At 51.1% G+C, this 27,352-nt stretch overlaps 1 protein-coding gene across 6 annotated transcripts in view; it reads right to left on the reverse strand.

Moving 5' to 3' along the window:
- Nucleotides 1–27,352, reverse strand: part of MDM4 (MDM4, p53 regulator) — a 32,149-nt gene that overhangs the window by 4,012 nt on the left and 785 nt on the right. Inside the window, exons 2-12 of one of the 6 annotated variants that reach the window (XR_001877594.1) lie at nucleotides 23,816–23,918; nucleotides 21,565–21,639; nucleotides 20,233–20,366; nucleotides 19,783–19,832; nucleotides 17,013–17,074; nucleotides 16,151–16,250; nucleotides 14,736–14,896; nucleotides 14,103–14,237; nucleotides 13,489–13,569; nucleotides 11,499–12,242; nucleotides 4,483–4,486 (exon numbers count right to left, since the gene is read on the reverse strand). Coding sequence is in view for 5 of the 6 variants with exons in the window: in XM_017832146.1 (XP_017687635.1) it covers nucleotides 11,688–12,242; nucleotides 13,489–13,569; nucleotides 14,103–14,237; nucleotides 14,736–14,896; nucleotides 16,151–16,250; nucleotides 17,013–17,074; nucleotides 19,783–19,832; nucleotides 20,233–20,366; nucleotides 21,565–21,639; nucleotides 23,816–23,890 (1,428 nt within the window). In the remaining variant the exon portion in view is untranslated. Of the gene's footprint in view, nucleotides 1–4,482; nucleotides 4,487–9,830; nucleotides 12,243–13,488; nucleotides 13,570–14,102; nucleotides 14,238–14,735; nucleotides 14,897–16,150; nucleotides 16,251–17,012; nucleotides 18,423–18,456; nucleotides 19,737–19,782; nucleotides 19,833–20,232; nucleotides 20,367–21,564; nucleotides 21,640–23,815; nucleotides 23,919–24,269; nucleotides 24,354–24,726; nucleotides 24,985–25,972; nucleotides 26,463–27,352 lie in introns of those variants that run through there. The other 5 variants (XM_017832146.1, XM_017832149.1, XM_017832147.1 and 2 more) reach the window with 5 other exon arrangements.

Below are 27,352 nucleotides of genomic sequence, written 5' to 3' on the forward strand. Positions count from 1 at the left end.
AGCTGATCACCCCTCCCTGTGTCCCCCTGGCACCAGAGGCGCCCCAGAGGTGTCACCTCCCTCGCTGGACTGTCCCTGGTTCGGAGAGACGAGAAAAAAAAGCCTTTTCCTTTGGGATCCTTGGTGGGGTTTGGTTCCTTTTTTGTTTGTTTTTTTTTTTTGAGCATTTGGATAATCAGCCCCAAACCACCCCCAGTGCCACCCCCTGCCCTGTCATTGCTGTCGGCTGGGGGGGGAGCAGGGAGCACAGGAGGGGATTTTGGGGGCAAAAAACCCAGAAATGATGGTGGTGACACGTCTCAGTTGGCACCTCTGCAGGGCTGGGCACCTCCTGCCAGAGCTGGGTGGATCCTGTGTCCTGCAAGTGCAATCTCAAGGCTGTTTTGTAAACTTTTGCAGATAATGTTAAAAAAGGGAGAAAAAAAGGGGGGGGGAATAGGAAGAAAAGGAGGGGGGAAGTTCTTGGTTCTCTGGTTTTGTATATAAAAAAAAAAAGGGGGGGGAAAATGAAATGCTGGTGTGCAGCTGGAGGGCTCTGTGGCAGGGACCCCTAATTCAGAGCTCCAGGAGTGTTTGGACAACGCTCTCAGGGACAGGGGGGGATTGTTGGGGTGTCTGTGCAGGGCCAGGGCTTGGACTGGATCATCCCTGTGGGTCCCTTCCAGCCCAGGACTGGGATCCCATGATTCTAACACACGTGTGGCCCTCCAAAAAACCCCCAGTGTGGGCACAGGGGCATCCAGAGCCACGGGAAAGAGCCAGGGAAAGGCATCCCAGCCACGCCTGGGGGGTGAGGGGGTGCAGGTCCCCCCGGAGCTCCCCCTCCCTGCAGCCCCCTCAGGGTGATGCCAAGTCGTCCCCCCCACACAACCTCTGCGTGCAAAGGGCTTGGAAAGGACCAGAAAACCTCGGCACAGTTAAAAAACGGCCTGAAGTTGCCATCCATCTCCCAGCCCAGGCGAGATGGGTCCCTGCTGGACGCGCTCGGGCTCAGCCAGGCACGAGAAACGACTCCTGTGCCTTGGCTGGCTGATTATTTCGGAGGGAAATGGCTCTCCCTGGCCCCCCTTCAGCCTCCCCAGCACGTGTTTGGGACCCAGGGAGATCTCCAGGGCCCCGAGCACGAGCTGGAAGTTAAATGCAGGTTTAAACACTCGGCTGAATCGGGGCCATGATCCGCTGTGGGGGTTTGGATCCGAGCCCCCGCTCAGGTGAGCAGCTCCCTGTGCTTGCAGATTCCAGGCCTGGAACAAGCCTTTTTTCCACCTCTGCCTCTTGGAAACGTGGATGCAAAGTGTTATTATTGCCCGTGATTGAGCTGAGCTGGTGCTGGGAGGTGTGGGAGTGGTCGTGGGTTGGTTCCCGGGGTGTGAACACGGCCCTGGTTTGATCCTGCCAAGGGCTGAGCCCTGGGAGCATCTCCCACACCTTCCACCATCCCATTCCTGGCAAAACCCATCAGCATTTCCCCCAAAAAACCCCCCAGGGACCGAGCCCCTGAAAGGCTGTGATTTTGTAGGTGGAGAGAAACCACCTCTTTGATCCCTGGGAGAGGAGGGGGAGGCTCAGCCCGAGCTGCTGCTCTGCCCCTGCACAGCCCAGATTGAGATTCCAGATATGGGCGATTAATTTGATTTCCTTTGAAACTGCAGCAACCTGAGGAGCTCTGGGCAGGGGGAGGCACCACCACTCACTGCAGGACTGCTCTCCCAGGGGGTCCCCCCACTGTGTCCTCCCAGCCCAGGCTCCCCGTGGGACAAGAAGGGTCAAATCGCCCCCAAATCGCCCCCAAATCACCCCCAAAACACCCCAAAAATGCTGTGAGTCCCCCCATTCCCTCCCTCCCTCCCAGGGCAGCAGCTGAGAGCACTGTAGGTGCCTCATCCACTATTTATTGTTGTTGTTATTTATTATTAAAGCACCAACCAGCCTTTCCCAGGCCCCACGCTGAGGGAAACGCTCCATAAACCATTCCCTGCTCCCAGGCCGGGATGGGGAAGGTGGAGCTGGAGCAGCTGCAGGCAGAGCATCACCAGCACCATCCCTGTTATCCAGGGGGATGGGCTGGAGACCCTTCCTCCTGCAGAGACCACAGCCAAGGGGTTGGAGCCTGGATTCTCCACCCAGGAGGCTTTGCTGGAGCACACGAGGGGATATTTTGGGGTGCAAAGCCCAAAATTTCGGAGTGAAAAGCGGGGAGAACAGGGATTTTTAGGCATTTCATATTCCCTTCCAGGGGAAGCAGCCCCCTGGGTGCTGAGGAGGGGTCAGTGCAGGGGCTCAGCTCCCAGCCCAGAGCACAAGGATGCAGCAGAAAGCCGGGATGCTCTGGAAAAAGGGAAGCAGAGTCTGACCCGGGATGCTCCCGACTCCAGGGCTCTTTTCCCGGCCCCCCAAGGGCAGGGCAAGCACAGGGCAGCCCAAAATAGAAACAACATGTTGTGCTTTTTCTCTTGAAGCAGCAGCAGTAATTAACCAGGCAGCAGCTTTACAGGTACCAGGGGATGGCACTTCCCATTCCCGAGCTCTCAGAGACGCTCTGGAGAAGAGGATCCCAAATTTTTCAAGGGCCAAGAGACTGTCACCGACCCCGGACACCCCTCCTGGCTGTGCCTGGGGGGCCTGGGGGGCTCAGTGGGGCTGGGGGGGTGAGCAGGGGTGGCCTCCAGCTCCTCCTGGTCGTCTCCATCCATCTGGGATGTCGAAGGTTTGTGTGGGAATGGTTTTCCTCCCCTCCGGGCACTGGTTTCTCCCCCATAACCCACCATTCCTCGGCTGTTCTTCAGGTTTGATTTCTCCTTTTCTTTTTTATTTTTTTAATTTTTTTTTTTATTTTATTTATTACCTTGACTTTGAGAACAGGAGTAAAAGTCCTCCTTTCTGCTCCTCCTCCTCCTCCTCTTGCTCCTCGTTCTCTCCCCACAAACAGCATCGTGGATCTCACACAACGGAGCTTCTCCCAGCAAAGCCAGCGAGGACATTGTGTGCCAGGCTCTATTTTAAGCACCCAATAAAACTGATTTTTGGAGTGGCTCCATCCCCGTGTCCTTCCTTCCCGCAGCCCTTGGCACCTCCCGAGGTCCCACGTCCCCAGCACTGGGCACTGCTGGGCTCCTGCTGCTCCATCCCTGCCTGCTCCAAAGGCTCCCGGGCTCTGGGAGGAGCTGACACGGGTTTATTAGTTCGTTAGGGAATCAAATCAGGCCTCTCCTCCTCCTCTCCAGCACTTCCTCAAGAATGATTTAAATTAAACCCCGACCTCCCTGGGAAATGTCAGCGGCGTTATCCATATGCATGATGCCATTAGGATGGAGCAGGTGCAGCTCCCAAAACCTGCAGGAAAACCTACCTGTCAATCTGCTCGGCAAACAGCTCCTTCCAGGGGCTCCAGCACTTCCCCACTCCTGCCTTTGCCACGAACCACAGAGGGGGAAACTGAGGCACAAAGTGTGACCGCCTTTGGCCCCAAGGAATATCAAGCTTTGACAGGGATTCAGCCATTCCAGCGGGAGATGGGAGACAGGGAGAGGGGGGAAAACTCCCACCCCTGCAATGAGAATCAGCAAAACCGGTTAAAAACAACAGCAAAACCCCACCCCAGATGTAAAGGGGGGTCTGTGCTGTCACTGCTCCGCTGGGGGCCCCTGGAAAACCCCTGGAGAGCCGGGAATTCCTAGCGTGGATAGCAAACAGCTTTGATCCCTGCCAATCCTCCCTAAATCTCGAGCAGTGTCTTGTTAAATCTTTAACGACAAGAAAATTGCAACCTCTACCGGTGAGCACAGGAACGGGGCTGATAAATATTTCAGATCCCCAGATCTGAGGGGACTCGGGGAGGACAGATGGGAGTGACAGTGATTAAACACCAGATCCCAGGAAATGCTCCTGAGCACGTGAATAATGCAGGGCCCTGACAGGGGGAGGGGGGAAACGGCTGGTTTGGGGAAGGAGCCCTGGGCTCTTCCCCAAAAAAAAACCAGGGAGAGAAAGTGGAGGGCAAAAAGAGCCTTTTCTCCTGTTTGGAAGCAAAACGCAGCCTGTGCTGGAGCAGGGAGAGCTGGGGGGGTCTCCTGACCCCTCGTTCCATGTTTTGCCTGGAAATGGCTTTAAACTGAAAGAGGGCAGGGTGAGATGGGATATTGGGAAGGAATTCCTCCCCGGGAGGGTGGGGAGGCCCTGGCACAGGTTGCCCAGAGGAGCTGTGGCTGCTCCATCCCTGGGAGTGTCCAAGGCTGGGTTGGAGCAGCCTGGGCTAGTGGAAGGGGGTGGGATAGGATGAGCTCTAAAGTCCTTTCCAGGCCAAACCATTCCTTGATTCCCTGAAATCCTGGGGATCTCTTGCTCTACCAACCCACTGTGGTGCTGAGAAGGGGGGATATGAGGGGATTCAGTTCCTCCAGCTCCTCCTCCTCCTCCATCTCCCATCCCTCCAGCATCCACCGAGCTCCTGCCCCTTTGTCCCGACTCCTTGCCCCCATCCACCTCCCTCCCCTTTTCCTCCAAGTTTGGAGGTTATTAAATTTCCAGGCACCATTCAAGATTTATTGTGTTCATTCCCAGCAGCCCGGGCTCCCCTCACTCCCAGGGAAGGGGCTGGCAGAGTCACCCACCCCAGTGACCTTCCCAATAAAATATGGATCTGAAGAGCTGCTCAGTTATGGATGTTGGAGCAGAGGGGTGAGAAAACCTCCTGGGTTGGGACAGAGATCCCTGGGAGGGTGAGCATGGCAGCACCCTGTGATCCCTCTCCGAGCCCAGCCCAGCTCAGGATCACCCTGTCCCCGTGCCAGGGATGTCCCCAGGCCCATGTGTCCATGTGTGCCCCCCATCCTCCTCCTCCCACCCCACCGTGTGGGGCTCAGCCCTGCAGGGCTGGACCAGGAGTGCCCGAAATGTCATTTATGGTGAGCTCTGCTCAGCTACCATAATGAAGCACTTAAAAACTCTAACGAGGGGGGGCTGGTTTGGCCCTGCAGAAGTGCTGATGCCCACCTAGTAAATCTTTAATTGGCACTGGAAGGGAACTGGGAGCTCACCAGTACAGAGAACACCATAAATATTTAATTTGGGCACTGATTGCACAAACAAGGTTGAGGGGAAGGAGGGAGAAGACAGATAAAAGTGGCACCTATAGAGCATTAAATCCAGAGAAAGTCATCAAGGAGATAAATAAAATATCCTGCAAAGGCAGGAGAAAGTGCTTCTTCCAGGCAGCTGGGGAAGGCACCAGCCTTCTGCCCTGGCATCCACCGAGTGCCCAGGGCTGCACTTGGACTCCTGTGAGCAGAAAAAATGGGAAACCCCAAAACTGAGTTGTAGGTGGGGGTTCAGCTCAGCACCCCGGGGGGAAAGCCCCTCCCAGAGCCAAGTGGGGCTCTGAAGGCAGGAGAGGGAGAGCAGGGCTGTGCCCATCCCAAGGACAGGGGGAGCCCCCCAAGCTTCCCAGCTTCCCAGAGGCATCCCTGGTTTGGGATAAAACCCAAAGCACAGCTGGAGAGCCAGCAGGACTCTGAGCAAGGCAACGTCCCTGCCCAGGCACTCATTGCTCTACTGGGTATTGATTTTAGGCAGAACACGGATTTCCAGGCAGCCCAACAAGAGCTGCCACTTGTAAAGCTGCTCCCGAGCTCTGCCAACATTTCCCTGGCATTTACAGCATCCCCCTAAATCACTGGGCCAATAACAACCCTGCCTGATCCCATCTCAGGGGCTGTGGGGCTGTGCAGGGCAGTGCCAGCCCTGGTGGGCACCAGGGCCCAGCTCCTCCCTCGGGGACAGCTCTGGGGGCTCATTAAATGGAGCTGCAGAGGCAGAGCCTGCTCTGGCTTTCCAGGAGCAAAAAGGTTTCTGGAAAGCTCTAAGAGCCTCCCCCTCCTCTGTGCCCCCACTGCCCAGAGCGGGGTCTCAGCCCAGGTCCTTCCAACCCCCCCATTCCGAGCAGCCCCTGGGATGTGGGGCCAGTTCCCACCCGTGGGGGGTCTCAGGTTAAGGAGATTTCAGCTGCTTCAAGAACAGGAGGCCAGGAAAGGGTCCAGAGGCCCAGGATTGCTGGGGCAGGGCCAGGAACTCCCCTGCAGGACTGGCAGGACAGGATGGGAACGGTGCTGGGGGCAATCCCGGGCTCCAACCAGCCCTAAAGCTGCTTTGGGAACATGGGCAGGTACTGGGCTGGGGCAGCACCAGGAACAGAAGCAGCTCTGCCCACAGGGATCCCTGCCAGGGATGGGGAACCAGCTCTGGCTCTCCCACAGGTGGAGTTCTGTTCCTACAAAGCCATCAAGATGCTTTTCCTTCTGGAGCAGCATCTCCCCCTTGGCTGGGGTGAATCCCTGCTGGGGCCTGAGGGGCTGAGTACCCGCAGCCTGCTGGTCCCCACACAGAGGGGGACAAGGAAAACCAAGCCCCAGCCACGGGATTGTCCCTCAGTGCCTTTTCCTGGTGGGTCTGTGCAGCCTGGAGGGAGGGAGGGCTGCAGGGAGCTGCCAGCACGGGCTCCGTGCCATGCACAGCCAGTGGGTGCCATCTAGTGAACTCCTGCCTCCTCCAGGGCTGCTGCCATCCTGCTCCAGAAAATAACGTTAGAACAGCTGGAAAAGGGGTAAAAAAAACCCTCCTGGCACTGCCACAGGACAGCGATGTGGTGGTTGCCCTCCTGGGAAACTGGGAACGGGCTGAAAAACAACCCAGCAAGGGCTGTGCCAGGCTGGCCCGGGGGGGAATCCAGAGCTGCTGCTGTTCCTGCTGGATTTTGCACACACAGACGTTGGGGCAAGGCAGACACACCCCAGGAAGGACAGTCCCTCCCTCCCTGGAGAGGACACACAGGAGGATCCCAGGCTGCTCCACCAGGAACTGGCCTTTCCTGAAGGGTTTCCCCCGGAACGCAGAACAAATGAAAACTAAACCTGTGGGATCGTAGAATGAGCTCGATTTAATTAAATTCATCATCTGCAGGACATAAAAAAAATAAGGGTCAATTCTGTGGTACAGGCCTCATTTAAATAGTGCAAACACACAGGTGATGTTCAGCAAGAGCTTCTGCTCGTCCCTGCAGCGGCTGCTGGGGGCACAGTGGGACGAGGGGGTTTTCTTTAACAAGGAAAACGTGCCTGGGAACACCAGGCTGTAGGGAAGGGAGATGGGGACATCCAGGAAGGCATCACTCTTCCCAGAAGAGCCAGACTTTACCTTTGCCCGAGGCACAACGTGTTCCTGCTGCCTTCGTGGATCTCCTGCTGCTGCTCAGCCGTGGTTGTGTCTTCCAGGAGTTGGAGACTCCCCAAATCATTGCTGGGTTCAAGGAGCTGCATCTTCCTGAAGCACCTGCTCAGGTGACAGGGGAGGGGTGTCCCCACAGAGGTGTGGGCAGCAAGAGCACCTGGTTGGGGTAAAATAACACAGAAACAGGACTGCAGCCACCACAGCTGCCCGTATCCATCAGGGAAAGGCGTGGAGGGACCTGCCGGGATGTGGCTCCCAGGCAGCCACAGGCAGGGTCAGGCCCATTCCCAAAGGAGCAGGGAACATTCCAGTCACGGTGCACAGATCATGCAGGAGGATTTCCAGAGGCGAAAAGCTGCTGTCTGCAGGTCAGCTGTGCTCCTGGGGCTGGTGGGTCTCACTCCCGGGGATCCCGACACTGCTCACGGGGGGGGCAAAGAGGATTCACAGGACTCGAGGAATTCCTTATGCAGGTTATGGATAAAGGGATGGAGAGCAGTGCCCTGGCTCTTTCTTCACTCATGGAATCTTCCAGAATGGTCAGCCTTCACCAAAGGCCTCCAGTGAGAGCTCTTCTCCTGGAAGGTGGGGCTCGGAACAGGCAGAGCCCGATGGCTCTGGGGACATTTGGTTTCTGCTCCATCTGCACTCCCGTTTGTCCCAGTGCCACTTCCCCTCTGCAGGCACAGCTCCTGAGGAGCAGGTCCACTCTGCGCTGGATGCAGAAGGATGGAGCAGGCCCTGGCAAAGCTGGGTTGTGCTTCCCACCACAGCCCTGCTCCAGAATAAACACCCAACAGGCAGAGGGTCCATAGCCTGGTGAGAGGAGCACTGAGGGGCTTCTCCAAAGGACTCCCTTTGTGTAGAGGCTTTGTCTGGGCTGAACTGGCTCGTTAACACCCCTCAGCACAGGAGGGATTTTTGGAGAGCTGAAGGAAAGGCCGATGTGCCTCCAACAAGTCACTGAGTAAGTGAGAAGAGGCGCTTCAGTTGGAGACATTCTCGGGAGTAAACAGGCTGTGTTAACCTCTGGCTGTCGAAGACACAGGGTTTACAAACACATTTTCACACTACAGAGCAGGAGAAGGTGCTGGAACCACACACTTGGGAGCTTCAGTTTCCATACTTAAATACCCAACAAAGTCAGAAATCCGGTGCCAAAACTTCTGTAAAGGAAACCTGACCTACAGCACCGGCAGCAGGTTCCTGTGATCATCAAACAATGGCACCGAGATAAAAAAAAAAAAGGGCAGTAAAACAGACAAAACTTTTTAGTTTGGGCATTAAAAGGTAGTTGTGCCCACAACTGGTGTGCTCAAGGGTGCATTAAGGGCTAGCAAGGACCTCTTCTCTCTTATTGCACTTCAAAACCACCGGAGAGGGAGGAACTGTTGGGAGACACCAACGGGGCCTTCAGAGCCAGCCCTCTGCAAGGAGAGCATTCCTGACTCCACCTGAATTCCCGCGGGAAAGGGAATTCCCAGCACCCCACCTGCACTGCCACAAAGTGGCACCACAGCTCTGAGTGCTCTGAGCTCCTTCTTCACCCCCCCAAAAACGGCACAGGAGCCCGGAGGGTTTCACTCACAGGACAGAAGGGCTCTTGGTGCACTGCTGCTCATTGAAATTTAAATTAAAGCAATAAAACATTGTTTTCCTCTCCTCCTGCTCCCCCCTCTTCCAAGCCCCAACCTGGGCAAGTCACAACTCTTCAAGTGTATTTATACTGCAATAGCTTATTCTTCTAGGACAGGAAAATCTCAGCTGGGTTATGGTGCCTTGTGGACATGGAATAGTTGAGTTAAAAATAAGCAAGGAGTTGGCAAATGCACGCTGTAAACACCGTGGGGTACACTGGACAACAAATCAGAGAGACAGGAAAGCTTTACACTGAAAATACCCCCCAGATTCACCCCAAACTGCCCCACTAAAATCCCATTTCATGGGAAGAGCACGTGGATCTCAGCGGGATTTTGGGAGGGGTGTTCAGCTTAAAACTCTCCTGGCTTTTTGTTTTCAGCGTGGCCAGAGGTGGGTGATTCAGTCCAAGTGCTCTGAGCAAAACATGGGAGTTTTCAGAAGCAACTGTGGCAAAGGGGAATTCACAGTATTTCCAAAGTGCCGCTAAGTACCACAATGCATCCTGCTGAGCCCTGGGAAGGGGAAAAAATACCTGGAAAGGGGGAAATACCCACATGGAAAGAGGGAAAATACCCACATGGAAAAGGAGAAAAAAAACCAAAAACACTTGAAAAGGGAAAAAAAACCCAAACACTTGGAATGGGGAAAAAACCCACCTGAAAAGGGGAAAAAAACCACTTGGAAAGGGGAAAAAACCCACAAGGAAAAGGGGAAAAAACCCACTTGCAAAGGAAAAAACCCATCTGGAAAGGGGGGAAAACCCACCTGAAAAGGGGGGAAAACCCACCTGAAAAGGGGGAAAAACCCACCTGAAAAGGGGGAAAAACCCACCTGAAAAGGGGGAAAAACCCACCTGAAAAGGGGGAAAAACCCACCTGAAAAGGGGGGAAAAATCCACTTCCAAAGGGGAAAAAAACCCACCTGAAGTGGGGAAAAATACCCACACGGAAAAGGAAAAAAAACCCACCTGGAAAGGGGAAAAAACCCACTTGCAAAGGGGGAAAAACCCACCTGGGAAAGGGGAGAAAAAAACCACTTTAAAAGGGGAATAACCCACTTGGAAAGGGAAGAAACTGCTTCATGTAACTGCCTGGGCAAAGCTGCTGATCCCAGCTGGGTAAAGTGCATCACCAGCAATTTAAGAGCCCTTTAGTTAAGGGAACAATAAATCACCTTTTCCACGGGGACTGATTCCCATGGATAGTGCACCCCTGTGCCAGCACAACTGTCACTGACAATCCCAGTTACAGCCAGCACGGGAACAATCCCAACACTCCAGGGGGATGGGAAGTTTGGGGAGTTTTGGCAGTGATTTGCAGGGATTTTGTAGCACCTACTCTGGGGTTTTTGCACAGGAACACCAGCTCTGGCGTCAGGGTCTGCTGGAACCTTCTGCTGGGCAGGGTTGGGGGCTCCCACTGCCCCCCCTGGACCTGCTGGGGCTGGACCAGCACGTGGAGAGAGGGAAAACAAGGAGGAAGAGCCTAAGGAAGCACCAGGGAATGAGCAGGAACTTCTCTCTGTGTTTCCACGAGCACTCCCTGGGTTGGAGAGGGAATTAGAGGTGACAACAAACAGGGTTTGTTCTACACTGCACTGAGCTCTAATTGCTGGAGAGCTGAAAGGTGAAGGTTCTGTTGGTCCTCCAAAAAAGCCTGGAAAACAGGGAAGCTGAGGGAATCGAGCACAATCTTGGAGGTCACCACAGGAAAGGGTGAGATTTTTTTAAATTGCGAGTTTTACCTAAGTTTTTGGCAGCCAGCAGTGACCATGCACAGCTCTGAAGGACAGAGCTGGAGTGTTAAATCACAGGGAGGGGGCAAAAAAAGAGCCCCCTTTAATTAATTAAATATTTTTTTAATTAAAAACCTGACACCCAGCACAGCCCCCAGAGTGCAACTGGTGCTTTAGAGTCGTTTTTTCCTCTCAAAGGCTCGTGTCCTGTCTTTAAAGCCACACTGCACTCAAAACTGAGTATATTCTGGGCAGACTGATGAGATGAGGCAGGTGGAAGGTGCACTGGGAACATCCCAAAACAGGCACAGAGCCGTTGGAATCCAATCCAGCTGGCAGAGCAGAGGCTGAGCTAATGCTGGACAGGCTTCAAAGCTATGTAAGATGACAGAAAAGATATTTAAATGAAAAAAAGAATCAATATAAATTAAATGAGCCAATAAGAAAGCAAAATGTGTCCCTATAGTCTCTCTGTGACCTGAGCTAGTTATGGATTAAGAGTTTGGGAGGATTTGTTTCCTGTCTGGGATCAAGAGAACCTTCACCTTGCCTAAAAATCCTACCTTAAAAATCAACCAAAAAAATCAGAAACGGGGTTATTTCCTTTGCACTGCCCTCAGGAGAGCTGGTCCTTGGAGAAAAGGCTCATCTAAGCTGCAAACACCTCAGAATCCCACCCTTCCCACCCCTCAATGTTCATCTCTACTTCTATCTCAGATCACACCCCCCCTCAGAAGGCAGTGATTGCACAGCTCTGACTTCCTGGAGAACAACACTCCAGAAGTTACAACTCTTCCCAAACCTTGTTTTCTCCAAGGACCAGCTGTCAGGACAGAGAATCCCAGGGACACCCCTGAGCTGAAAGGGGAGGATTTTGGCCGTTTCCAGGCTGGGGCATCGACCTGTCTCCTGCAGGCTTTCATTTCCAGGGGCATGGAAAGGTGGATGCTGCAGAGATTCCTCAGCCTGCTGGGGCAGACTGGAATCTTAATTCTCTTTGGCTTTCGTTGGCTGAGATCTGAAACCGGGGGGCTTAAGTGCAAGAAACCTGTTGGTTCCTTTTTGGAGGAGAAAGGCCTGGAGTGGCCCAACTACCCCATGAAGATCCTGATGACCATCTCGATCTCCTTCCTGCACACTGGGCAGGGGGATCTCCTTTTCTTCAGCATCTTTGCACACCTGAAACAGGCCACGAGGTGAGCGGTCCTGCCGTGGACGATGTTCCCGTCGCGGGGCCTGAGCTGGCACAGGTAGCAGGGGCTCAGCAGCGTTTTTATACTCTCCAGAGACTCCATTTCTTCCTCCTTTTTACTCTCAGCGAAGCTCAGCAGAGACTCTTTGCTCTCATGAGCCCGTGCCAGGTCCAGGGACTCGATGGAGCCGCAGGGGGGGGGTTTGGGTTCCACCACGAACACGCGGGTGGGCGGCCCAGCCGGGGCCGACATGGTCCTTTTGCAGTCCGGGACATCTATCCCCTCGTCCTCCTCTTCCTCCTTGTTTTTCAGGGCAGCAATGCTGGACAGGGAGAGGGAGTGGGCCAGTTTGGGCCAGTCTGAGTACCAGCCCTTGCGCAGGGCCCAGCAGCGGTAGCAGTACCGTTTGCCCGGGGAGTTGAACTTCTTGCATTTGGTGCACTGCCAGCAGTCCTGGGGGAATGGGAGGCCAAAAACCAGCAGTGAGGGAGGGGGTTCTTGTGCACAGCTCCTTTCCTCTATGTAGGAGAAGCAGCAAAGAAGCCTCACGAAAAGAAAAAAGGGATTTATCCCCAGTTTCTAAGCCTGTGGTTTGATTCTCAGCACCTCAGAAAGCCTAACGAGGACTCGACTCCCCCCTGTGTGTTCTACACATGCAGATCTCAAACATTAATTCCTGCCCTCCCTCCCTCCCAGCCTTCAGCACTCTGCAAGAATCCAATGTTCTCTGCTGGGCAGTTTATTGGATTTGCAGTATCTCGCTCTGAATTCCAGGGTAGAGCTCCTGGAATCAGTCAGGAATACATGTCCCAGGCTCACTAATCGCTAGGCATCTGTTGGATCTGCACAATTAATAGAGGTTTGCTTGATTACCCCACCCAGCAAGGCCCAAGCTCAGAGCCATGATTCAGCTGTCCAGTGCCAGGGACGGCCCCATTTATTCCAGCACAGGCTAGAAAATGATGCTAAAATCGGGGTTTTTTTGGTGTTATCAGCTGCAAAGAGTCTCATGATGCACTTCTGCTGCCTCAGAACAAACCTCCAAGGCAGCCTCAGGACTGGGAGAAGAGAAGGACAGCTCAAGGAACAGAGATTTGATGTCTCTCAGGACCCACCATGAGGGATTTTTGGAGGAGTGGGGGAGTGGGGAGGGGTGACAGCTCAGTAATTGCTGCTTGTTCTCTTTCCACCTCGTTTTGTCATTTGAGCAGGGGAAAAGCTGTGGGGTGTCCTCTGAGAGGCACTGCAAGGGCACAGGCACCAGCCCAGACACTGCACCCTCCTCACCAGAGCCAGGGGAGAATGGCAGGACAAGGGGCTGGAATGAGCCAGGGATTCTCTTCCTATCCCAGGGAACACAAAACAGGGCTGGACCCCCAGGACTCAGGGGATCCCTGATCCTGACACAGAAATTCCCACAAAAAGGGGATTTTGGGTGTGAGGCACTTGAGTGATTACAAAATGCTCACTTGAGACTTCCAGATCTCTGCCCAGGACCATCCTCCAGATTTCCTTCCAGAGGACAACATGGAATAAACCTTATTAAAACCTGCATGGAGATCAGTACTAACTTCATCCAGCCACTTTTTACGGCCTGGAAGCCTTTACAGGAATCAGCTTCTCCTGCCACAACCAGCAGTGGGTGTAGGATGAGCTGTCCCTGCTCCAGCAGGGAATGTTGTCCTGGGGGATCACCCACCTCAGAGGCACCTTCTGTGTCAGTGTCATCACTTAAGCACTGAGAGTCCTCCAAGTCATTCAGGCACACGTGCTCAGTCACCTGGGGAGAGTGGAAATGTTGCAATAATCTCCATTTATCACTGCCTGGCACCTCACACCCAAATTAAACGACTGTATAATCACCATGCTAATCAAGCTACTTCTGTAAGTGAATGAAAAGCCATTTTTGCAGTGTTTTTATTCCAGAATGTTGATAACTGTTGCTGGATTGGCTTAGTCTTACTTGACTGTGGTCAATGTAAACTGAGATTTTCCTCTTTGAGTCTTTTCATTTACCTATGACAGCTGGAACTGAGGACGTTTGAAGTCTTTTCCAACCTTAATTCTACGATTCTGTGATTTATTATTCTTGAAGGCATCTAGACAGACATCTAGTAAAGTTGCTGCTGGAGGTTTGATTCATTTTAAATTAATTTTATGCCTCGAAAACACACATTTAACCCCAAGGCTGAGCTGGAAAGGCATCACCCACGTAAGGAATGCTGACAGCCTTTTCTAAACACAGTTTAACCTCTGGATGGTTCCAATACCAGCACAGCACCATGGCATCAGTTAAACCTTGGAAAGAGGTACCTTTGTATCACCTTCCTTCACTTCCTCACAGTCAAACACGTTCACCTTGAGCCCAGCACTGCCCTGGTCCAAGGGGCACTCGTTGAGGAACCACAGGTCGTCAGTAGTATCCGAAACAATGGCAGTGTCAATGTCCTGAGGGAAAAGGAGCAGGGAAAAAACCCCTCAGAGCTCAGCTCGGGAGCAGCAGGAGCTCCAGCACCACAACCATCGCTCTCCCCTTCTCCTCAGCCACAACCTCCTGAGCCCTGGGCAGCTGTGCCAGGGGAGAACAGGGCACCTGGCTGCTCTCACACCCCCCTTCTTCCATCTGCCAGCTCACAGACACCCCTTTCCCGACTTCCAACTCCGTGCTCCTTCCCCTCCTGCCTGGCCACCACCCTACAACCCAAAAGGGCAACTCCTGGAGTGCAGAGGGACCTCCCAGGGCCTTCAGGGAGAGTCTGGTTTATTTAAAAAGCACTAAAGGTAACCAACCACCTGGTGTGAAAGGCTGGGACAGGAACACACAAGGGAGAGGCTGAAAATCCTGGAGTGGGAAGGGGAAAGAAAGAACAAGAATATTTTATTGCCTTGGAACCCAAAAGAGGAGAGGAAGAGGACACAGTGCACCTGTTCCAAATGTCTACACACCTGGTTAGTCTGAATATCTGTTGATCCATTACTTCTGGACTCGTAATTGCTTCTGAGGTTGCCTAAAAACCACCATGGAAGACCAGCTACATCCCATTCCTCAAACACTAGGTCCAGCTTAGGCTTCTTGCTTTTAGAGAGGTTTTCTATTAAGTCTTTGTCTGTAAGAGCCAAGTAGAGTCTAAGTCATGCCACACCTACATTTGTTAAGAGACCAGCAGAGAAACACATGGCCCCATCTGATTTCAGAAACCTTTCCTGCTCCTTCTCACCCCAGTTCCTGCTGAGAGCCCTGGGCTTTGTCTGCTCCTGGTGTGTCTGGCAAAACAGTCCCTGCACTGAGGGACTGAGGTCAGGGAACATCCCAGTGATCCCAGTGCCTCTACACTGGTACAGGTTGGGTTTTATCCCAAGACTCAGAGAAACACAAACACTTCTTTCTGAGCCCTTCCCAAGTCACCACTAAGCAGAGTTCTTGAGTGATTCAGGATGCAGAAAGAACTGGTTTGACTTCAGATTCCAACGATGGGAGCTCCTGAATTCCCAAGCCAGGCTCACACAGGAAGCTGGAAGGTAAGAATCCACACTCCCCATGCTTCAGCCTCCTTTTTAGCCTGTGCAGTTTAGTCTGTGATCCCAAACTCAGCATAAGTTTCAAGATAACCTTGAAACTCTCTCCCTTCCCGAGTTTCAAAGGCACAGACAAGGCTGTTTCTCCCTCTTTTGTACATACAGGAAATATGATTTGATCTGGAAATACCCACACTCACAAAGACCTGCTTTTACAAATTAGGTTCCTTGATATGAAAACAACCTGCGAATAGAAAGCAGAAAAATCAGCAGAATTGCTTCCCTAACATCTGAAATCCAAATGAGTGACCCAGCGAGAAATCCCCAGACATTCCACCAGAGGAAATGTCTAAATATGAAGGAGCTGTCTTACACTTGTGCTGGATACAAAAAAAAACCCCATTGTTGCTCAGTTCTCTGGTTTGCAGGTAATGGCTGCAGACAGTGCAGTCTGGGCTCTGTGTGATCAGGAGAGTCCCTTGGGAAGGTAAATAGATACAAGTGTAATTTCAGCACTTAAAATACCCTTCAGCAAGGTCTGTAAGATTTTCTGTGGCATTGTTCAGTGATAGATGTGCTTTAGGGGTTTAACCTGCCATCTCCTTCAAAGCATTTGTTTGCTTATGAGACCAAACAGCCCAGCCAGAAAACACATCTCTCACACAATACCTTGGGTCAACATTTGTGTTCTCTCAAGCTTCAGCATAAACTGATGGAGTTTAATGATTGTGCTCCAAACCAGGGGTTTACTGGTGTCCCAAAATCCTCCTCCAGTGTTTGCTGATGCAGAGGAGGAGCAGAAGGGCTGGTGCACGTTGTGTTGGTGCAGGAGAGCCAGGACTCACCTTCACAAGTGTCACAGTTCTGCTCCGAGGTAGACAAAGCAGAGGCCTTGCTCTCCTCCCCCTCCGTGGTCCCGGCATCAGAACCTTCTTCCTGGCTAAACTGCAGGAAGGAAAATCCAGGTGTTAGTCCACCAGAGCTTATAGGGACAAGGGGATGTAGCACTTCCATTCCGAGTCACCAGCTGCAGGACAAGACCAAGCAGTTATGAGGAGGAATAAAAGTTTCTGAGCAAAACCTACACACTATTTACCCTCGACAAAGCCTAAGGCACCCGTCATCAGCACAAACACGTACTTCCAACCTAGGAAAAATCTTTAGCTTGGCAGACGTCCCAAGGTTGCCATCATTCATGCAGTAAAACTGTGGTATTTGTGACTCTCTCACCCCCAGTGTGAACAGACACCTCCCAGATCAGGCTGCCTTCACCCCAAAACACACCTGGAGACGAGTTTGAAGGTGCCAAGATTTTTCCTAGGTTTCCAATCCCGCCTGAAAGCTCGAAAAACAATCCTAACTAGACACAAAACACTTGGTCACACGTTTTAGAAAGCTTAAGTTATTTGGCAATTCCTACTCAGGGAGGGGATGGGAGAGAGGGGGAAAGACATGAAAAGGCAGAGCACGCTGGAGGAACTGAGGACTAGAAGTGCTACACCCCAGAGAAACGCGCTCAGAGACTGGAACTCTGTTATGAGGAGAACAGAGAAGGGTCACTCTGTCCCTGCCTGTGGACTCCAAGAACTTTTCAGGAAGGTGAGGACCTGGCAGCCAAGCAGCACAAAGTTCTGGCAGTCCACCATGCACAGGTACAGAGAAGGGGCACTCTGTACAACAAAAGAAACCACTCGGCAGTGGGTTTACCTTCAGCTGGTCTTGGCTTGGCTTATCGACGCTCTGCTCCTTTGGGAGAGTCTGTGCAGCATCTAGATGGCAGGTAAAACAAGAGAAAAAACCTTCCCCAGTAATAACCATTCTCACAACACAAGAGGGGCTTCACAAGCAACCAACGAGCCAGGCTTGGCAGACCTCTGAGAAACCTTTCAGGAACAAAGCCCCTCCTTCCTCGGAAAGAACGAGGAGGCAGCAGCCCATGGAACACAGGCTGTGCCTCCCTGGAGGAGAGGAAAACTCACAGCAGGGAAGAATCCTCTTCCCAAAGGGAAAAACTGCTCCTTTTCCTCCAGGTTGCCCTGCCATGACAAGCTCCAGGGACAAGACACAAGGTCTGCCAAAGGCAGGAACCCAGAGTGTGGGGAATCCCACCTGGATCAGATCCAGGGGGATCTGAAGAAGGGGAATGGGGAAGGGCAAGATTTTTATAACTACCTGAGGATGCCATCTCAGGCTGAGGCAGGAAAAACACCTTTTTAAAGGGTCTGGGCATGAAGAACAAAGACTAGACTAAAGAAGGGAAAATTCCATGCACAGCCAGCTCTTTCCTGGGCAGATGTGGACACGTCCCTAACACAATTTAATCCAGATGATTCTGCTGGCCCCAAGAGTTAATTAAAAGACCAAGCTAAAGAGCAAGAACAATCCAATTAAGAGAACTTTCTACATAATAGGAGGTGCACTCAGGAAGCCTGTCCTTCAGACAGAATGGCTGGCTGGAGAACAAAAGATCCAAGGATGGCTCCTGCTTGCTCCCCTTTCAGTTTAGCAGAGACATTCCCTGCAGAGTGCCAGGCACACAGGATGAGTCTGATTCACACCATGAATCACTGCACTGATAGGAAGACACTCAAAATTGTTGCTGCAGGCAAAAAGTAGACCACAAAGTGGCCATCAAATGGAGCAAAACCCAGGACAGGATGACACGGCTCCTGTCCCTTATTGCTTTAGTTCACCTTTCCCTTCCTGCTGCCTTCACCCTTCAGCTCCTGCAGCCACTGATTATTTACTACCTGGAGGAAAACAGAAGCCAAGTGGCTCATCCATCACTGCTTTGGCTCTGCAGGGACACTGGAATGGATGAAGACTCACCCTTCTAACACTTTATAAATTTTCACTGTGTGAAAACACTGCACTGACTGGAAGGCTCCCTTTTTGGAGCCAACATATCCCACACAAAATGCCCCTGAAGTGAGGGATTCCTAAATACACCTCGTGGGAGTCACTCCTGGGGGGAGAGTTGGCCAAGGAAGGGGGAAGGAGCTGGCCAAGGAAAGGAGAAAGCTGGCCAAGGAAGGTGTTAGATCAGATGGTGGTCTGATAAAGAGCCCTATGTAAGAGCTCATTCCTCATTCTCAAGATGTGCTGCAGCCACTTTTCCTTCTCCAAGTGCACTTAAAAACGGTCAAATAACCTGCAAAATGATGAGCTGATAAGCCCTGATTTGGCCAATGAACACGAGCAGCTACTGCAGAACATGAAACATGAAGAATTCTTAAGTCCTGAGGCACTTCCAGTTACTCCTGTGTTGGGATGAAGGAAAAGCAACACCTGGAGTGACCCTCCCTAGGGATCTGTCCGAGGTCTGGTCTGCCAAGCTTGTTTCGTTTTAGTCACACACACCCAGGACTAACTGAGGGTTCCCTCTGGCAGATTTAAGGATTGCACCACACAGGACTGCACCACACACACACACAGGTCTGACTAAGGATTCCCTCTGGCAGGTTTAAGGTCACACCAGGACTGCACCACACACACACACCCAGGCCCAGAGCAAGGAGAGGGGACAGGGCAGCAGGGCAGAGTGTTTGCTGGGATCCTCTGCTCTCCACACAAACTGCTTTAGGGAAGAGTCAGCACATCACCAGTGAGAGAAGCAGCACTCACACAGTTATTCTACAGGTTTAGGAGAGTCCACTCAAGAAGATCCTTCTTTATAATTAAAGCAGGGGGACCTCAGAGGCACCAGCATGGCTCAAAGCAGAGGACTAAGCACTTCAGGGTCATGTTTTTTTCAGTTTCTAAATCTGCACAAGCTTTTTATGCACTTGTGCAAAAATAGCCTGAGCCTTTGTAAAGAACTAAGTCCATATTATCTGCTTAGAGCACCCAGGAAATATGGCACAAGACTCCACAGCTCTCCCAGTTGATTTTTTCCAATGGAGATTACCGGCCCCACAATGGGAGCTGGCTGCAAGGAAGCCATCAGCCAGGATTAATTTAAGAATAAATTTTCATTTATGACTGAAGGACTTTTGATAGAGCTAGATTTGATTTCTCTTATGAGCTGGGAAAGCAACAGTGACCTTTAAAGGTTCAAGTGTCTGATTAAAGTCCAGACCTCTGGCTTGCAGAGCTCGCTGGGTTTCTGGTGCTGTTATGGATTATGAAGGTATAAAATGAGGTGAGAACGAGAAGCTGCAGCTCTGAAACTGAAAAATACTGAGAAAATCAATAATGATTTGGATGGGACACTTCAGCCACGGTGATTTGTTTATCCACAGCATTTAGCTCTCTGAAATTTGGCCATTTGAGGCAGCCACATCACTCAACCAGCTCCCTGCTCTGGTATCACAGCTACTGACACACAGAAAAGACACATACTCAGAGAGATCGTCTCAAAACCTTCATCAGCAGTTTATTCCAACTTGACAAACGTTTCTGTGTCTGGTTTTTTGTTACTTACCAGGTTATACCAACACTACATTGAAAGGCCCTGCCCGGACTGTGACCAACCTACCTGTGAGTGCAGCCGCCGTCAGGTTCCGTTTCAACATGTCATACAGGGGGCTGTGGGAGGGAGGGACAGTCAGTGTTCCCACAGAAAACACCAGCACCCTCCCGAGACAGGGCCAGGAATTCCCTTTCCTTATCCAGAGGGACACTGGAAACCACAGGGGGGTTTTTTGTCTCCTCACTGATCGTTACAAAGCTCAGTCAGGACTCAAGGCAGATGTGGATTTTTGCTCCAGTGAGATCAAGGGTTTGAGGAGATGCAGAAATAAGAGGGGGAGAGATGTCACCTGGAGCAGCTCAGTGCCTGGGCCATTCCCTGGCTCCTCAGAACAAGCTCAGCTCCCACTTGTCACACCCATCACCAACAGGGAGGTTTAAGTGACAGTGACACCAAGAGTTCCTGTCTCAGCAACCCCTGTCAGACAACCCGGGTTCAAGGTGACTCTTTTCCTACCTTGGATCTTTTACAGAGAAGCTCTCCAGGCCCAGCAGCTCTCCCAGCTGATCTCCTCCACAATAGACCATGTGCTGCTGCCTTTTGTCATAGAGCTGCCTCACCATGATGTACTGGCCCAGGTAATGCATCACCTGTGGGGACAGAACACACCCTCAGCCCCACCTGCAGCCTAAACCAAACCCCCAAAACCCCTGAGAATTGACCTGAATTCACAGTGTTTGCCTCCTGCTGCCCTGTACAGTGCGAGTCAAATCACACCTGACTTCTTGTGCCTCCCAGCCAAGGGAGAGTTGGGATTTATGGCATTGCTGTGAGGTTTGTAACTATTAACCCTGGACAAGGAGGAAAACTGAGGCAAAGATGGACAAACAGCACCATCCCAGCTAAAGGAACAAGCTGTTCCTAAAGGCTGGTCACACATTTACAGTGCTGCCCCTCAGGACACAGCTTGCCAGGTGTAAAATGAATCCCATTAGTATCACAAAGAAGGATGGAGAGGAGACACCTACAATCCAAAGTACTGGAATTCCTCTGGAATTTCCTGAGGGGAAAGCAAAGTGTTTGGAGCACAATACAGGCAAGTTCCACCCCCCATCACCCACCAAAGTGACCCTGAAGTGTCGCCAAAAAGTTGCCAACAGTTTTCTGCTCACTGCAGAAAACCCAGCTGAGTTAAAGTGTGAATCCCTACAGGTAACCCGCACTTAAAACTCAGCTCTGCCCATTTAAACCATCCAATTTGGGGTTTTTTGCACAAATTTTTAGAAGCTAAATAAGTTATTTAAATGCATAAGTGTTAAATTAAGTCACAGGGCTCTGCAGGAAGATTTGACACATGTAATAAAAAACCACTGCATTTAATTCTTCGTAGGCAGGATCTTCTTGTAAATCACACTGTCATTTTTTTAATCGTGTACATATATTGCATTTTAATCTTAAAATAAATGAATACACAGGGTCTCTTAGGTTAAGCTGACAAGCCATTTCAAGGGAAAGTTAAAAAACATCAACTGGAATCCAATTTTTAAGGCTTTGGTACATTGAGCAGAGGGTAGCACAATGGAACAGAATCTCCTACACTCTCTCAGGAATGTGATTATCCCATCTTTCCTTTCTCTACAGAGGTTTCTGATTTTCAGTGATAAATAATATTTCACACTCTTACTCCAGTTCCTCCAGGGGCATTATGATCAATCAAGCCAGAACAGTCCTACAGGTTAAGTATCCTTATTTTGCAGGCAGGGGTTCAAAGTACAGAAAAATTAAGAGGCAGTCCTATCCCAGCTCCTAAAAAAGCAGGACCAGGCACAGCCTGGAATGTGAGCCCACCTCCTTGAGTGTGAAAGTGTCTCCTTGGGCTCCTGCTGCCTGCAGAATCCTCAGGAGTGGCAGTTTGGGTCTCACCTGGAACACAGAGCAGGGTTTTGTTGGAATGACAGGAAGCAGAGCCCTGCTGAGAGAAATCCCCACCCCTCTGGCACAGCCATCCAGCAAGAGAAAAGAAAACAGCCCAGGAATGCAGGTAGGCAGCTCTAAAGGCTCTAATCCCATCAACAGTCCTATGAACTCCTACGAATCTCCCTCCTGGGAGGGAAGGCTGTGAACTCAGAGCCCTGGAATGGAGGCCTGGGCAGTGACTGACCAGAGCTGTTGGAAGTTCAGGAGCAGTGGTGGGACATTCCCATTGCCACTGTGCCTGGATTTCCCCAGTACTGCTGGGAACACATCAGTTCTGCCCTGCTCAGACCAAGGATCTCTCCGGGTCTTTCCCCATGACCAGGCCCAGAACAAGAGCAGTGCATTAAACACGAGGTGTTGTTAATTAACACCTCAAATTAATGCCTCAAAGCTGCTCTGGGGGTGTGGGGGAGCCTCCAGGGGCTGTGCAGCACTTGTACCATACCCAGGGTGCTTTTTATTTTATATAATCAAGATTTCATCAGGAACTGCAGTCACAGGACAAGGGGAATGGGTTCAAGCTGAACAAGGGGAAATTTAGGAGATACACAGAAGAAATTCCCCCCTGTGAGGGTGGGGAGACCCTGGCACAGGCTGCCCAGAGAAGCTGTGGCTGCCCCTGGATCCCTGGAAGTGTCCCAGGCCAGGTTGGATAAACTTGGAGCAACCTGGGACAGTGGAAGGTGTCCCTGCCCATGGCAGGGGGTGGCACTGGGTGAGCTTTAATGTCCCTCCCAACCCAAACCAGTCTGGGATCTTTTTAAGAGGCCAACTGCACTGCAGCACCTTTTTCCTACAAAAGGAGAGCAGGTTTGGCTGCTTGCCACAGATGTCATTTGTCACTCAGCTCCCAGGCAGCACCTTGGCAAGGTGTTTATTCCTCTGTTTTCTAAAACTGTGAAAAATTCCCCTCCTCTGTGGACCTGTCTGCTCTGTTTTCTCATTATGGTGTTTTCTGACTATGGTGTTCCTAAAATGCATTTTCCAGCTCAAACACAACAACTCGTGTCCAGCCTCAAGCCTCTTCCTCAAAAAACAGCTTCTGCAGTAGGAAAAAGCTCAGCACAGCTCCAGTAAGTGCTTGTATCAGCACATGGCTTTTAATAAGATGAAATTATGTGTTTGTTCAGTCATTTCTCTAATGACCACTCTCAAATGGGTTTTGAAGGAACTTCTCAGAAGTCTCTTTCTGATGAAAGCAGCAACCCAGTCAGCTGGATCATTCTAAAATGGGCCCTCAGCTCCCCCAGTCCTGATGGAAGTGTTTGTTCCACCCTGCCCGGGACATGAGTGTTGACAATCAATATTTTGTCACTATTATCAGAGCCTATTTACTTTTTTTTTTTTTTCCCCATGCAGAGCAAATTGAATAAATAAGCATTGACATCAGTTCTGCACAGGGCTTGGCTCCAGTTCAAAGCTTCTAAATAAAGCCTCAAATGGGAAATGCTCAACTTCCCATCAGTTTATTTCCACTCCCACCACATTCCCTGACATCGGGGGGATGGTTTTTTTTACAAGGAATTGGCTCTGGAAGGTTGGATGCCTGGCTTGGAGGAGACTTTCTGATTTTTTTAACACCAGATTTCTGCTGTTGTTGGCAAACCTCTCTTTGAGTGGCTGGTACTGAGCCACACTCCAAACACACACTTGCCACGTTGGCCTTGGCTTGCACCCACAAATACCTTTTGTTCCAGGAACAGGTGATAACAGGAGTACTCCATGTCCAAAGCCACCTAAACGGACTCCAAAAAGGCCTGGGGATGAATTACTAGGCAAAGTTTAACATACAAGGTTACAAAGCTCCAATACAGCTGTCCCAGAGGGCAGCTCCAGGAGGAATGCTGGAATATTCTAAGGTTCAGCACAAAAACAGGCACTGTATTATTTTTGTATCTCCAGTTTTCTCTTCCTTCCCCTTTAAATAATGTTCACAAACCACTGAGAGCTCATAAATGATCTGAGAGTGAAAGATAACACAACTCCTTAGGATGAAAGCCCTGCTCCATTAGGGTAAATTCTCCTTACTTAAAGGTACTTGGAGAGCTTGGATTTAATGGAAGAAATCACTGCTCTGAGGGAAAAACAGCAGAGATAAGTGGGAGAAATAACAGCAAATTACCTGGTGAGCTTGTCCCAGAGTGATCCTGCAGGCATTTTCAGCTGCTGGGTGCTGGGCAGGGCTGGGGGAGCTCATGGTGGCAGTGAGCAGCTGGTAACAGCACCTAAAATTGAGAAAGGTCAGGCTGAGAAACCTGGGCTGGAGTTTAACCACTTCCACCTCCTCAGAAGCTTCAGGAAACCGAGGTTTAAAATTAGCCCTGCAGTCACATCTCAAACCGTGCTGTGCAGTGCTGGTGGTCCTGTGCCCTGCCTGCTTTGTCCTGCCAGAGGGGGGTTAGGTTAGAAAGGAAGACAAATCTGTGGTGGGAAGGGTTGTAAAACACTGGCCCGGCTGCCCAGGGCAGGGGTGGGATCACCACCCCTGGAAGTGCTCAAAAAACGTGTGAATGTGGCACCTGAGGGCGTGGCTGGTGATGACCATGGGGGTGGTGCTGGGTTGATGGTGGACTTACTGATGCTGAAGTCTTTTCCAGCCTCAATGATTCCATGATTGTGAGCTGGATCCAGCAAACAGCCACGGGACAACTGGGACACTAGTGCTGTGGCTGCCCCATCCCTGGAAGTGCCCAAGGCCAGGCTGGACGGGGCTTGGAGAGACCTGGACTAGTGGGAGGTGTCCCTGCCCATGGAAGGAGGTGGGACTGGATGAGCTTTAAGGTTCCTCCAAGCCAAACCAGCCTGGGATTCTGGGATTCTGTGCCTCTGCAGGAGTGACACACCACGGTGAGGAACTTGGGGACCTGCCAGTGCCCAGGAGGGATCAGCAAACTCTGGTGAAACCCCTGAGTCAGAGGTGGGGAATGAGGAGCTGAGTCACAACCAGCCAGCAGGGAAAGCCCAGGACAGCAAGGCCTGACTCCCAAAGGAGCAGCAGCCAGAGCTGATGGCCATCACTAGCACATTCCTCACCTCCTTTGACTTCCAAGAGATGAAAATCTGCTAAAGCTGCTGCAGCCCCCACCCCACCTGATAAATGAACAGTTTCTGGGTGAGCAGGTGACAGATCCTTTCCTGGAAGGGAACAAAAGGGGAAGTCCTGCAGCTATTTGAATTTGTCTCAGTTTCAGAATCCACCCAAAGAGCAGCAGTGACTCATGTTCCCAGCACAATCCACTTTCGTCTGCCCCACACAACAGGTTTGAAATCTTTGAAGAGAAGGGATGGTCTAAATCAACTCCTCACTGGAAAAAAGCACCTTGAACTTGATGGAGAAAAACAGGAATCCTTGATTTTACTCTCAGCACTAAAGCTCAGACCAATAAACCAGTAAATGATGTGTCCCTGGACCTAGTTACAGTAAAATCTCAATTTTAACATGAATCTGGTCACAGGCAATACTGAAACAAGCCCTGCAACTGCCTTTTTGGTAAAATTAAGGCTAAAGCATGAGATGAACTACCAAGAGTGGCTCTTCAATTTGCCTGGGAAGCTGCAACTTTGGGAATGTTTTTACTGAACTTTTAGTCCATGCAGTAGTTTAATTATTTCAATCTCAATGATAATTATTTCAATCTCAATGATAATTATTTCAATTTCACTTCTAAATCCAAAACTTTAGATTTGAAAGCGTGAAGCCCCACACTTTCAAAGCAATATGTGAATTGTCTTTCACGGAATTTTCCAGCTCCAGTAAATGAATTTGTTACTACACCCAGTTATCGGAGCCAGCATGATCAGCTTGAATATCAGCAGAATTCCCAGAGTCCTGCCTGAGGAATGCAGCCAAAGGTCTCAGCTGCAGACAAAACAGGCTCAAGGTGGCTCAGGAATGACAAAAATCTGAGCTTTAGCACCAAGTCAAGCTCCTGTAACTGTTCAATCTCTGCCCATCTATTAAAAAGGACTTTTAATGACTTTATTAGAGGCTTCTGATGGTTTTTATGGCATTACAGTCCTCTGAAGTGAGGCACTGTCAGGAATAAAATCATCCCCAGGGATCAAACATATCTCTAAATACTCGGGAAGGGCTGATTAAAGCACATGAAACACTCAGGTTTGCAAATAACAGTGGCAGTAACTCAAACTACAAACTCAAAATACATCTTGAAACACTTCCACCTCATCACCCCCCTCGATTTTAACGCAGATCTCCGGCTGATAACACCAACCACGAGCTGCCCACCTTAAGCCTGAACTCACCCGCAGCCCGACTTACCGACCTCGCTGCTGGAGGGGTATCCCGGGGCTATTATCCCTGGATTCCTGTCCCGTGCGGCCCCGGGAAGGCTCTGCCGCTTCCCGCCGATGCTCCGGGCTCTGACTCGCCCTTTCAAAGGGCGCCGGGCGGGGCGGGGAGCCCCGATAACGGCCCGGGCTGGGGAAAGGGCCCGGGAGGGACTAAAGGTGCATTTCCTGAGCCCGCATTTCAGGAAAGAGACCCCGGGCTGAGGCATCAACGAGCCACGGCTTTAACTGTTTCCACACTGATTTCATCAGCGCTATCAGCTTAGCCTCCGGTTTTACAGACAAATATTTTCGGTGAGTTTGAGCCTGAGTGATGGAGTTTTCTTTAATCAGAGCTCAATCCCGGCGCTCCCGGGTGCCGCCTTCCCAAGCTCTAAAAACCACGTCCAGGCTCCCACAAAAGCTACGGACGCAGCCACCAGGCACAGAAAACCTCCCTCGGTTCCACCCCGTGCCCGTTCCTAAAGAAAGGAGAAGCTCAATGAGCCCGGTTTAACCCTCCCCTACAGCTCTGCTTCTAAATATCCGACGTTTTACCTCCCAACGCTGTGCCTGGACCAACCTGCAGCCAAGGGAATGAAGCACCAGTGGACTTCGGGCTGTTTGGAGCCACGGAAAATACCACTGGACAGGAGCAACAGGAGCAACGTCTGAGGAATCCATGAATCACAGAGGAGTCATGAATAATCGAATTTTCCACTCAAAAGCTTGACACAGACCACAGGAACAAGACATCTGCCTGTGCTGGGAGTAGAACTTCCTTCTCAAGAGACCAAAACCCCACCAGAGCACAGCTTTTGGTGCCTGAGAATAAAGATCTTACCAGACCCAGAGAGTGCAAGCACAGCCTGGAAAGTTAAGTTAAAACTTCTAATTCAAGCTCGGGTTTGGTTTTAGAGTCTCATTTCCAGGAAAGGACAGTTTTTAACTTGTGTGTGAAGTGGAAATGCAGCAGGGAGTGTAAAGCAGACATTGTGGGCTCTCTAATGGTTCGTTGTGATGGTGAGTTCAGTTGTGACACCCCAGCAACAGCCATTTTCAAGCTTTCTAACAAAGCAAAATACTGAGAATAACTTGTAATTCTATGCAGAGCATCATACAGAGCAGCCCTGGAGGGGAGGCCCTAAACAGGCACTAATTTGATAATTAAGTCAGGGATAACTAGGTTTGTCCCTATCAGTCCCTGGGAGTTTTCATGCCTGGAAGTCCTCCTGTGACAAACACCCCACCCCTCCCTGGGAACCACCCCCAGCTCCCTCCCCGTGTTCCCAAGTTCCTCCCCGGCCTTTGGAATGCCAGCCAGGGAATGAGGAGAGCTGCCCTCCTGCTGGGTGGAGGTGAGACCTTGGAA

This window comes from Lepidothrix coronata, unplaced genomic scaffold (assembly GCF_001604755.1).
Source record: "Lepidothrix coronata isolate B3197 unplaced genomic scaffold, Lepidothrix_coronata-1.0 Scaffold199, whole genome shotgun sequence".
NCBI lineage: Eukaryota > Metazoa > Chordata > Aves > Passeriformes > Pipridae > Lepidothrix > Lepidothrix coronata.